Genomic DNA, 12013 nt, shown 5'->3' with positions numbered 1-12013 from the left:
GGCGGGCTCGACGGCCGGCGGCCCGCGTGGCTCTGGCTGCGCGGCTGGGCGCGAGGAGAACGGGTCGGAGGCGTCGCGCGTCCCAGCCGCCGCCGCTCTGCCGGGTGCCGGCGATCCGCAACAATGTGGAGCCGCGCTCGCTGCTCTCGCTCTCTTTCTCTCACTCGCCGAGCTCCAGCCTCTCACCCGCTCGCCCGTGATGTCAGCCAGAGGGGAGGGGTTAGCGTTAACCCCCTCCTGGCCTCGATGCGCGCCCGCCGGGGGCCGGTCGGAGCCCGAGCGCACGCGCCTTCCCGACCGAAGCAGAGGCTGATCGCGAGCGCGGGCCGCGGGGTCCGGCTCAGGACCCTCGCTCGGGAGCTTCCCTTCGGCCGCCTTCCAGGTGGGGAGCCGGCTGGAGCGCGGGCTGCCCTCCTCCTCCGCTGACAAAGGCAGGCAGTGACCCCTAGCGGCGGGCGAAGCCGAGGCGCGGGGGGTGGGGGTGGAGTTAGGACCGGTCTGGGGACCGCGGTGGAGGAGAGGGCGGGATGGAGAATCCCAGCTAGCAGCGTCGGAGCTGGCAGGGCTTCTGCAAGTCCTCTGCCCCCACCCTGCTCCCATTTCACAGACGAGGAAACAAAGGCCCAAAGAAGAGTTCCGCCCGGGGCGGAACGTGGCAGGGCTCGCAACAGAACCCAGTCTCCGGAGATTCCTCTCCTCTGCACCACTTGGAGGCTCCACGGAGAGGCAGCGGTGCGCGGGGCGATGGGGAGCTGCCAGAGAAGTCGGTGGTGGGCATGAGTGGGTGAGACGGGCCCACTGAGGTTTCTGGTAGTTTCTTTTCTAATCCCTGCTCCCTTCGGGGGTTCCTTTTCCAAAAATTGAAGCACCCGGCGCCCTGCCCTTGCCCAAACAGAGCCTGAAATCGAGCTCTCCTCCAGTTTCCAGGACCTTAGTTTTGAGAGATTTGTGGGGTTCCCGCTAAAGTGGATCGTCCAGTCAGTGTCCCTGGCAGGGCAGGGACTCTCCGCCCCATCCCGTTCACCACCCACCACATCCGGGTGTGGTAGGATTTCTGCCAAGGCGACTGCGCCCTCCAGGCCTGCCCTGTTCCCCTTGCTCTGGTCCTTCTATCCCCATCCCCTCCCCCTGGGGGAGGAAGACAGACAGAGTTTCCCACTAAGGCGAGCTGAATTCGCCCCAGACCCTGGCGGGACCCTGCTCCCTCTACCCTTTGCCCAGCCCTCTAGGCAGGCAGGAGCAGAGGGGAAGTGGCTGTTGCTGATAACATGTAAATTCTGGTTCTTCACTGTAGAAGGGGCAAAGACAGCACCATATTCCCACTGTCTGGGTTCCGGCCCTGGAGTGTCTCGGTTTCTCGCTGAAGTAGTCAGATCTGGCATTCTCATGAACACTCACCCACTCACTGTATGGTCTTTTACATTTGACAAATGTAACCTGGGCTTTCTTTGTATCAAAACACAGTGCCTGGCTTGGGGATACAGAGACATTGTCATTGCCCTAAAGGAACTCAATCTAGTTGAGGGGGAGGGGGAAGACAGACATAGAAACGAATGTTGTAAACAAATATTTGATATGGGATTGTGTGGGTTTGGTAAGTCACAGAAAAAGTACCCAGTTTAGCCCTGGGTGCGGTTGGTGTAAAGGCTTCAGGGAAGAGAACACAGGGTCTCTGTGAGTCATCTGTCAGACCAAGGTAAGTGCTGGAGGGCAGAGACATAAAAGACACTGGATTTAAGGTAGAGGGTCAGCACGAGGAAAGGAATGAAGGTAAAGCAATAGTCAGGGGAGTAGGGGGCCCACAACAGGGGCCCACAAAGGGTTGACTGGTGGTAGGCTGAGCCTAAGACTTGAGGAAAGGACAGGCCTGCAGATTGGTGAATCATGCCCGGAGGGTTTTAAACTGGGGAACACGCTATGAAATTTAGTTTGTGGCAGCCAGGAATCTCCCATCTGGTTGCTGAGTGCTTTAAGGGCCAGAGTTGAATTGAATTCACTGTGGTGGCCTTCAGCTCTGTGCCAGGCACATTGAGGAGCTGAAGGCATGGGTTTGAAGGGGCAATCCCAGATGTAACAATGTCTTCTTGTTCCCTGCTCTTACCCTCCCATCCTCTCCATCTTTATTTTATTTTATTTGAGACAGTCTTGCTCTGTTGCCCAGGCTGAAGTATAGTGGCCTGATCTCAGCTCACTGCAACCTCCGTCTCCCAGGTTCAAGCGTTTCTCCTGTCTTAGCCTCCCAAGTAGCTGGAATTACAGGTGTGTACCACCATGCCCGGATATTTTTGTATTTTTAGTAGAGACAGGGTTTCGCCATGTTGGCCAGGCTGGTCTTGAACTCCTGACCTCAGGTGATCTGCCCTCCTTGGCCTCCCAAAGTGCTGGGATTATAGGCGTGAGCCACTGCACCCGGCTGCACCCTCTCCTTCTTTAGGTCAGGCTTCTTTGATCCTCTGATCTTAAATGAGCTTCCAAAGAGGGTGTGGCCAGCGGGGAAGATGTGGCTGCCCGGGGATTGGTTGGGTGGAGAAGATGGAAGCAAGTAAGTGATATAGTATGGTTGTTCACTCATCATCTTTAAACAAGCAGGGAAGGTTGCTGGGGGAAGGGACATTTAACTGAGACCCTGAAAGACAGATCAGATTTGGACCAAAGGAGGCAGGAGAGAGAATCTTAGGGGGAAGGAACAGCTTGTACAAAAACATGGAGGTACGCGGAGGTGGAAGAGGTGTCACCTGTGTTAGGACAGCAGGCAGTCCAGTTTGTTTTGTGTTTTAGGAATGTATAAGAGAAAGGGACAGGTAGGCACAAACAGAATGCAAAAGGACTAGAAGGTTTCCTTTAGTGACAAGAAGAAACACAGGACCAAGCAGCAGGAAAGCAGGCTTTGGTTCCTGCTCTTAAGCTATGAGCCCAGGAGTCACTCTTGCTTCTTACCTCTTCATAAACCACCATATTCCAGTTCTGTTGATTCTTCCTCTTCTGCACTCATGGTCTTTACAATACTGACAGTATAGCCAGTCTGCACTGAGGTGGGGAGTAAAATGTAATGGTCCAGCACATGGAACTCTGGAGAGCTAATCTGCCTGGATTGGAATTCTTAAACTTCAGCTCTGACACCCAATAGCTGTGTGTCCTTGGGCAAGTGACTTAACTTCTCTGTGCTCAGGTTCTTTCTCTGTAAAACAGGGAGAAATAACAGCACCTACCTCTTGAAGTTGTGAGGATTAAATGAGCCAAACATGTGAAGTGCATGGAACACTGCCTGGTGTACAGGAAAAACTGTTTAAGTGTTAGTCATCATTATTATTGTCATCTGTCTCCCCACATCCAGTTTTCCCTTTCTGAAAATGGTTTATATATATTTTACAAGCTTTGTTTTGAAATAATTTTGGATTTGCAATAGAGTTGCAAAAATGGTACAGAGTTCCATATGCCTTTCAATCATCTTCCCTGAATGTTAACATCTTATAGAACCATGGTACATCTATGAAAACCAAGAAATTAGTGTTAGTGTAATACTATTAACTGAACTACAGAATTTATTCAGATTTCTCCAGGTTTTTTTCCCACTAATGTCTATTTTTTGTTCCACAATTTAATCCAGGATACAACATTACATTTAGCAGTGGATTATTTTCAAATGCCGATGGTCAAGTCACAATGCCAGGAATGACTTCTCGGCCTGCCAGACTCTGAGATCAGTGTCAAGTGCTCAATAAGGCCTAAGGGCCCATGCCTGCTTCTGCAGCCTCATCTCACCCTGCTCCGAGGCTTCGATGAGGAGCCACTGGGATTTCCAATCATCCCCTGCTATAGGCTTTGAATACTTGGGACCACTTTAGTGATGGTTTATAGTGCCTGATTCACTCCCCATTAGACTGTCAGCTCCTCCGGGGCAGGGATCATGTTGCTCTTGTTCTCTGCTATATCTCTAGCACCTAGGACATACCTGGTACCTGATAGGCTTGTAATGAAAATGTGTTGATTAACTCACATCCTGTGCCACTTTCTGCCAATCACTTCCCCTCTCTGGACCTCAGTTACCTCATCTGCAGACTGAGGAGTTTAATTTGTTCACTGGTTTTCCAATTGTGTTTTGGAAACCCTAGAATTTCCTGGGCTCAATAAGAGCCACATTTAAAGAGCACATGTTTTCATGTGCTTGAAAATTGGGCTTCTGAGAAAGATATCTCTTAATGGATTCTGAAGATTCTGCTGCTTAAAAAAATTTGAAAACCTGACAGATTATTGTATATTATGAATTACATATAGTTGCATGATTTTACAACTCCTTTATTTATTTATTTATTTATTTATTTATTTTTGCAGGCAGTGGTGAGCCATGGAAGGTTTCTGAACAGAGTACTTATTGGGAGCTGTCAGAGCTGTGCTTCAGGAGATGAATCTGGCAACAACGTGGGTAGGATGGACAGATGATGATTGGTCAGTGAAGGAGGAGGGGAGTGAGGAGAGAGGGTTGTTATGCAAGCCAAGTGAGTAGAGGATTTAATAGAGGAGGAGGAGGTTGCTAACAGTGTCTGATGCTGCAGAAAGCAGGTGGGGATCAGAAGGGGTCTTTGGAAGCAGTGGCAAAACCACCAGTGACCTTTGAGAGAGTGATGTTGGTGACCAGGCAGGGACTGAACCCAGATCAAAGTGGGAGGAGGAGCAACTGGAAGGTGAAAAAGCAGAGGCAGCAGGTGTCCTCTCTGCTTTTGAGAAGTTTGGTGGTGGATGGAATGAGCAAGGTGGATGAGAAGCTTGGAGAGGGTTAGCAAGACAGACCAAGAGGCTTATTTTCTCCTTTTTCATCAAAAGCTACTGAGCATTTTGTAGTCAGAAGGAAAAGAGCTAGTGGACAGTGAGGGAGTGGAGAAGCAAGTGTAAGAAGTGAAATAGGTTGTCATTTATGGAGCAAGCCCTGGGTTGGGGGGCACTGAGGGTGGGAAGGGGTCAGCCTTGGAAAGGAGAAGACCCATCTTTCTCTGATCCTGGAGGGAAGGTGAAGAGAATAGTGAAGGTAGAAGTTTTGGGGTGGAGTAGTGAAGGTGGAAGTTTATAATAAGGTCATTGCAGTACAGTGGAAGCTGAGGTTATCTGCAGAGAGAGGTTGGAAGCTGGCTTCAAATTTCACAATTGAGAAAGCCAAAGGGCACGTTAAGGGGAGTATGACTATGAAGCTTCCAAAATCTACAGGGAGAAAGGAGCAAGCATCATCTATGTGTCTTCATAGGGAAAAGTCAGGACTAATAATCATATTTTTGGAGGAGGTAGATTTCAGTTTAGTCTAGGCAAGACTGTTGAGGGATCTTAGTTGACCGACAATGGATTGACCTCCCAGTCACTTTTCAGACTCAGGCTGCAGGCCCATTCATCAGGCATGCTGTGCATGGGCTTCTTGCCCTGGCATGGAGCATGGATGCAGTGAGTTCCACGCTCCCTCCTGGCCCTGAGACTTGATAACTGCAGGAATGACAGCCCACTTGAAGAGCAGGCTGTTGGGCTCACCTTTCTCACTGACCTCAGGGCTGGAGGCATGAGGGGGCAACTAGACAAAAGATCAGCCCTGGGGAAGGTGCCATGTCTAGGAAACTCTCCTCTGAGCCCTCCCTTGACTTCCACAGGTTCTTTCAGAGAGGCAGCTGTTGGGCCTGGAAAAGGCCCAAAGTCAATACAATAATAACTTCCCCTCCCGGCCATATCCCAGGCCTCTCTGTGTCATTCAGAAATTGGCTAATAAAGTTCACTTTGATGTGAGAGGAGCCCCATTAAGAATTCCCCAAGATTCCCCGATCCCCTGAAATCTGTCAATAGGAGAAGATATGTTGGAATGGTATGCTGGATGGGGGTCACCCCCTTTTGTGTCCCCAGTGCTCACCCTGGTGTCAGTTGAGGCTGAGGGCAAGGGGAGAGGAAAGGAAGAGGAATCCCGTGAAGAAAGTATGGCTAAAGCCTTAGCCAACCCCAAAGAGGACCCACCTGGCATGGCTACCCTCTTGCCCTAACCTGAGGCCAACCTCACCTCAGGCAGTGCTCCCAGGGTGGATGGGAAGCCACAGCACCTAATTACTATGATCATCACGCTGGTGGCTGTGGTGATTATGATGGTGCCTCTGTATCCCACAGCGCTTAGCAACATTTAATTACTGTTATTCCTACGGAGATCACTGCAGAGCCTTGGCTGCCATTGCTCTTGGGGATGGAGCAACTACACACAGCTGCACCCACTCCCCAGTCCAATGATCCACTGTGTTGAAGTGCTGCCAAGATGGTTAGCAGACACCAGCCTCTCCCTTGTGGGCCATGGTGTCCCGGTGATCTGCATGGCATTTGCGGTTGAGCTCTGAGTGGTGGTAGGAAGGCCCCAGTTCCATCTTGAACCATCCAACTCTCCAGAAAGAAGGAAATTGGTCTATGCCCTATATCTAGTCAGAAGGCCCTCAATATACTCCTGTGAATCACGACATCCCAAATCCTAAAGAATTCTGGATGTGAGTAGAGGCAGCATTCCTGATTAGGGATGGGAGCACTAAAAACTCAACAGTGATACTGACAAGAGGGTTTCATCCAGGGTCCGCATAGACCAGAGAGCTTAGGTCATGAAGATGGGAAGGGATGGAGTGGAGCTTCTGTGTGGAGCATACCGTATGTAGAAAGACAAAAGGGAAAAGGGCTTTGAGAAAGGAAGATACTCAACCTCCCACCCACACTGTCCTTCCTTTGATGATGCTCTTATATCCAGGGATGGGTGTTATAGTCAGGATAATTATCAGGGTGGACTACTTGTCTAGAGGAACCAGATTTTTCTTGCAAGTTATGTGGAAACCAAGAAATAGAAGGTATTGTTAGGGAAGAGCAGAGTTCCTGGATCAGCCCAAGCCCAGCAAAAAAAGCTCATGGTGGATGCCTGCCTGGGAGTGGGGACGTGAGGCTGGGGCTGTGGAGTGGTGGGTCTTGACTCTTTGGGTCTCAGACCTTTTCGGGATCCGATGAGCGCTGTGTCTCTCCCTGAAAACTGCACATACGCACATGGACAGTGTTTTCATGGCAACCTGCTGAAGCCCAGCTGGGGACTTGAGTTAGGAATCCCTGCTGAAGAAGAAGTGCTTTGGGAAGGAGGCAGTCCTGAGCCCAGACTCCCTGTGATCTGGGCTAATGACTGATGCTAATGACATGGAGAATCCCAAATGAGGAAAATCCAACCCAGACTTCTATAATGTGAAGTGAAAAAGAACAAGTATTATCCATAGACTGCATTATAATTCTGTAAAATACACACTTATAAAGAGAAAACGTGAAGGCGACATGGATAAATGAAAATAATTTGTGGGTAAAGAGTTTTTATCTTATTTAAAATTTACTTAAATATCATTATGAGGCTACTTTAATAATAGATTTAATTTTTTTTCTATATTATGTAAAGTGCTTTTCCTGAAGAAATGAGCTTTCGAATTATATTTGATTTAGGTTAATATTAATGCCCTGTATGTCCTGAGTACATGTTTCTAGAAAGAGGTGATCCAGGAGGCGCCAAGTGGCCTGCAGGTGACATCCAGAGGGTAGAAAATGCCCATGCAGGTAACTGAATTCTGAGGAACATGAGACCACATGCTGCTCAGGAGGCAACCAAGGGAGAGGATGCTGTGTTCTGGAGTTAGGTTTGAGTCCTGGACCTGCCATTTACTAACCATGAAACCTGGAGTTTACCTGGGGCGGAAGAGGGGGTGTTTCCCAGGACACGGGACTTTCAGTGCTAAAACTGGGAAGGTCCTGGGCAAAGTGGGACAAGTTGGTCACCCTATTAATGAGCTATTAATACCTCTCTGAGTCTCAGTCTCCTCACTTGTAAGATGACACTGGCAACTCCCAGGATCTTTGTAAAAGCATTGTGTATGCCATCTTCACACCTGTTGGGGATGATGGTTATCATTGGTGGGGTGGGATGGAGGAGGGGAGTGGGGAAAGGGGTGTTTCTCCCCAGCCTTGTGATCTGAGAGACCAAGAGCCTGTCTCGATGGATACCATGATTTGTATATGGAGAACTTAAGACAATGGTCTCTCACAACTGGCTTTTAACAATAATTCATTCAAGAAATATGTATGGGCCACCTACAATCAGATCTGTGCTACGCATTTGGATATTCCGTGAATGGCTGCAACACACTGTCTTCCTTCCTGGGACCCAAGTCTAATGGGGGAGGCAAGGATCCATAAGGAAGTGGACAGCAGGGAAAGCTAGGGACTTCGGGAATGTCAGGTGGGCAGGGACCCTTCCCTAGTCTAGGGGTCAGGAAGGGTCAGGACGTGTTCCTGCAGAGATGAGTAGAGCCCCCTTGGGTGAGGACTGGCTGGCCAGGGATGTTATGTTGTAGAGAAATCGGGCACAGGAGAAGGCAGCAAGAAGGCCCAGAGGCTGGGTGCTCCGAAGGACTGAGAGTAGTTCGTTCAGTCTGGCTGGTGCGGTGCAAAAGGAGAGTGTGAGAGAGGGCCTGGGGAGCCACGTGCCTATGTCATGTGGGCTTTTGTGCTGCATTATGGAATTTGGACTTCATCCTGAGGGTGGCAGGGAGCCGTGCACGGTAGGGCTGTAGCAGAGTGAGCGTGTTTTATACCTGGCCACTCAGCAGCCCCAACCCGTGTTGTGCTCAGATGGCATTCCTGGTCCAGGCACTGGTTTGCCTGTTAGGCCCAGGTCCTCTGGGCTCTGTCTGTCTTGCTGTAAGGCTCTGAGCCTAGCCCATCTGTGGAACGCTTCTGCAGCTCCAAACCTGGTGTAGTCAATCTGGACATTCCCCTGGCAGGGGTCTGCTGCCTGGTACAGACTGTGACTCCAGAGAGCAGAGTGGCACTCCCTCCCAAGCATGCTGCTGTCACCACAGTGTGTCTGTGTGGGTTTGATGGCTGAGTGGCAATGGCGCTCAGGGCATGCCAGGGGCTCACGCAACCCAGGCAGCTAACGATTAACAAACAATTATACTAATCGGCCTAGAAACAGGGAGGCAGGTGTGCACCCCTATGCATGTGAATGCACACACGTGCATGCGCACACACATTCAGATTCACTGACATTTATGCCCATCCTTTCATTGAAACTCAGGTAAGCACATGGAGAGATTCCCTGCTACCTAGATTAGATGAATAGGCATTGCATTACTTTACATGCCATTACCTTCATCAGAGACATGCCCCTCCACCACTGACACATGGATGTCACAGGTACTCTATACACAGCCTCACATAGATGCCTGCACACCTACACTGGCCCAGACCCCTTCTCATGTCTTCACAAACACATTACAAGAGTTAAAAAGGACCATCTATAGCAAATGTCTAGCACAATGCCTGGCACATAGGACTATTATATTCTATTTTAACATGCTATTATTATATTAAGACACTTTAATATGTGCACATGTACTGATACACTCACAGACACACACACATTGCCCCATATATTCTTTTAAACCCAGGTGCACACACAAGAGCTCCACCTTTCCACAAACTGACACATACACTTCCGTGTACACAAACAAGCTCACTCACAAAGACATGCAGGTTGCCATAATGTGCTTTCCCATTTGCACCTACACACAATCACCACCACAATAATAATAATAGCAAAACCAAGGTGGATGATTGCTTCATATTTTTCAAAGGGTTTTCAGGCCTGTAATCTCATTTGATCCTCACAGCAGCCCTGTGAGACGGGTGGGTGGAGCAGGCATTATTACTCCAGGTTTACGGTTGAAGCAACAGAAGCCAGAGGGGTGAAGTTTGCCATCTGGGAGGTGGCCTGAAACTCAGATCTGACTTCTCGGTAGTGAGCTTCCCATGCCTATTTGACAACTTCCAGCCCTCACTACAGAAAGCAGCAGCCAGGGCAGGGGCCTGCTAGATTCTTGATTCCTGGTCAAAACATTTCCCCAAGTCAACCCCAGCTGAGAAGTGGGAATTGGAGGCTGATAAAGGGAAACCGCCATCATTAGAAATCCCATAAAGTCTCATTTACAACTCCCTGTCAGATGAAAGGAGCAATTGACTGCGTTGGAGGGAAAAGCAAATACCGATTTCCTTTAGGACTGCCCGGCCTCAGACAGCTGGTCCTAGAAGGTCCTGAGGGTGGGGGGATCCTGTTCCATCAGCACTGTCCTCAACTCTGTGCACTTTCTCTCTCCTCTGTCTAGGTCCATGTGTGGGTCCTTAAGCTTTAATTTGAGAAAAAGGGAGGAGAAAAGGACAAAGAAGGCTCTCCCCTTCCCTTGGATCCCCTTCTGCTCCCACACGCCTAGTGGGAGCTTCCCTCTTCTGCTTGAGCCTTCAGGACAGGTTCAGGACCCTGTCTCCTACCTGGCTGGGCCATACATGAGGAACAGGTTGCAAGCCCTCCACCACCTGACCTGCCAAGTCCATACAGGCCTTAGATCCAACAACTTAGAAAGGTAATGAGGGCAGCTTCCTTCAAAGGGCCATGTTCAGTGGGGAGGTGGCCTGATGATGAATGGAGAGGTGGAGTGATGGCCCCTTAATCTGCTTCTGATGCTGCTACTTCACTCTGGTTTCATCATTATTGTGTGCCTTAGTTTCTCTATCTGCAAAATGGGAATAGTAACACCAAACTTACAGTGCTATTGCGAGGTGTGTAAAGTCCATGGCACAGTGCCTGGCACAATGCTGGGCCCCACAGGGTCAGGCCCTGTCGCCTGCCTGGGCAGCTTCTGGCAGAATGCCTCCACTGCCAGGGCTGGAGGGGTGGTGTGGCAAGAGATGCCTCCCCAGCCTCCTGGGTGTGCCAGCTCTGGCTGGGAGGGAGGGGCAGGGAAGGGACATCTGTTTGACACTCTTATCAGCATCCATTACCTGGTGTGTATTTTCCCAGGAGCTGATTACATTACAGCATGTGTTGATAAACATTTGGAGTCGGAATACAGAGGAAACTGAGCAGAATGTTAAGCGGGTGGTGCTTGGGTCAGGAGATGCTGAGAAAGGGCTGGCTGTGATGAGCTGGGAGTGGTGACGAGGACCCCAATCTGGAGGCTTCTTCATTTGCCTAGCCCCTTTCTCTTTCTGATCTCCCTCCACCCTACTGCTCTGGCCCTAGCAGGGCATCCAGACATGGTCCCAGAGGCAGGCTGTTATAACAGAAGAGGTATGGGACTTGGGCCTGAGGCAGTTATGGGGTCCAGTCCCAGCTCTGTCATAAACTAGCTCTTGGCACTCTGGGCCAGTCTCTTACCTCCCTGGGCCTCAGTCGCCTCCTCTGTAAAGTAGGCTTAACATCCACTCCACAGAGTGGACCAAAGGTTAAAGAAGTAACCATGCACCATGCCCTGCACATAGAATTAAGTGCTTGGTCTCAAGACTCTTTTCCTGTGGTGCCCAGTTTACCCCCGAAAAATGATCACTCTTGCCTTGACTGTGCCTCAGATGTTGGACCGCTGCTCTTATTTCTATTTTGAACTAAGAGGAAGTGATTTATGTTCTTCATAAGGCAAAGACCCCTACTTCCAACCCTAGTTAGGGCTAGAGCAGGCAACTCAGGCGAGGGTTGACCCTTCCTCCCTTTTTCTATACCTGTGCATGTGCAAGACAGCTGTAGCTAGAGAATTATTTGTGTAGTTATCTGCCTGATTTCTTTCTCCCCCACTAGTCCGTAAACTCCCCGAGGACAGGTCACAATTTAGTGTCCGAAGTCCAGCCCAGGGCCTGGCACTGGCAGGAATGAATGACTCTCCCCCATCTGATTGGTCTGGCGCAGAATGGTCAAGATAACCCATCTCAGGGTTCTGTGCTGTCGAATTCCACGGTTGTTTCTGAACTTAGTGCACTGGATATACCTCTTGCTTGGCCTTTGGCATGATTCACTTTTCCTGTGGGGTATCTCTCTAGTCTCTCTGAGGTTTGGGCATTTAGACCTTCAAGAGAAGGATGTGCACCTGTCCCTCTGTCCGACTGTCCAATTTAGTGGTCATGGACAAATGCACGAATGAATGAGACTGCGGGAATGCTGCTT

At 49.9% G+C, this 12013-nt stretch overlaps 1 protein-coding gene and 1 long non-coding RNA gene across 2 annotated transcripts in view; both read left to right on the top strand.

Moving 5' to 3' along the window:
* Positions 1 to 406, top strand: part of LOC108528595 (translation initiation factor IF-2-like) — a 10662-nt gene extending 10256 nt beyond the window's left edge. Inside the window, exon 4 of the mRNA XM_017870467.1 lies at positions 16 to 406. Coding sequence (XP_017725956.1) covers positions 16 to 200 — 185 coding nt within the window. The 3' untranslated portion in view covers positions 201 to 406. The remainder of the gene's footprint in view (positions 1 to 15) is intronic.
* A 201-nt stretch (positions 407 to 607) lies between these two features.
* Positions 608 to 10283, top strand: LOC108528612 (uncharacterized). Its single transcript, XR_001885229.1, has 4 exons — positions 608 to 763; positions 4333 to 4423; positions 7471 to 7581; positions 10188 to 10283. It is a non-coding gene; the product is annotated as an uncharacterized LOC108528612 (long non-coding RNA).
* The last annotated feature ends 1730 nt before the right edge of the window (positions 10284 to 12013 follow it).

The sequence above is a fragment of the Rhinopithecus bieti genome, unplaced genomic scaffold (genome assembly GCF_001698545.2).
Source record: "Rhinopithecus bieti isolate Rb0 unplaced genomic scaffold, ASM169854v2 scaffold_5002, whole genome shotgun sequence".
NCBI lineage: Eukaryota > Metazoa > Chordata > Mammalia > Primates > Cercopithecidae > Rhinopithecus > Rhinopithecus bieti.
This window is presented reverse-complemented; position numbering and strand designations above follow the sequence as displayed.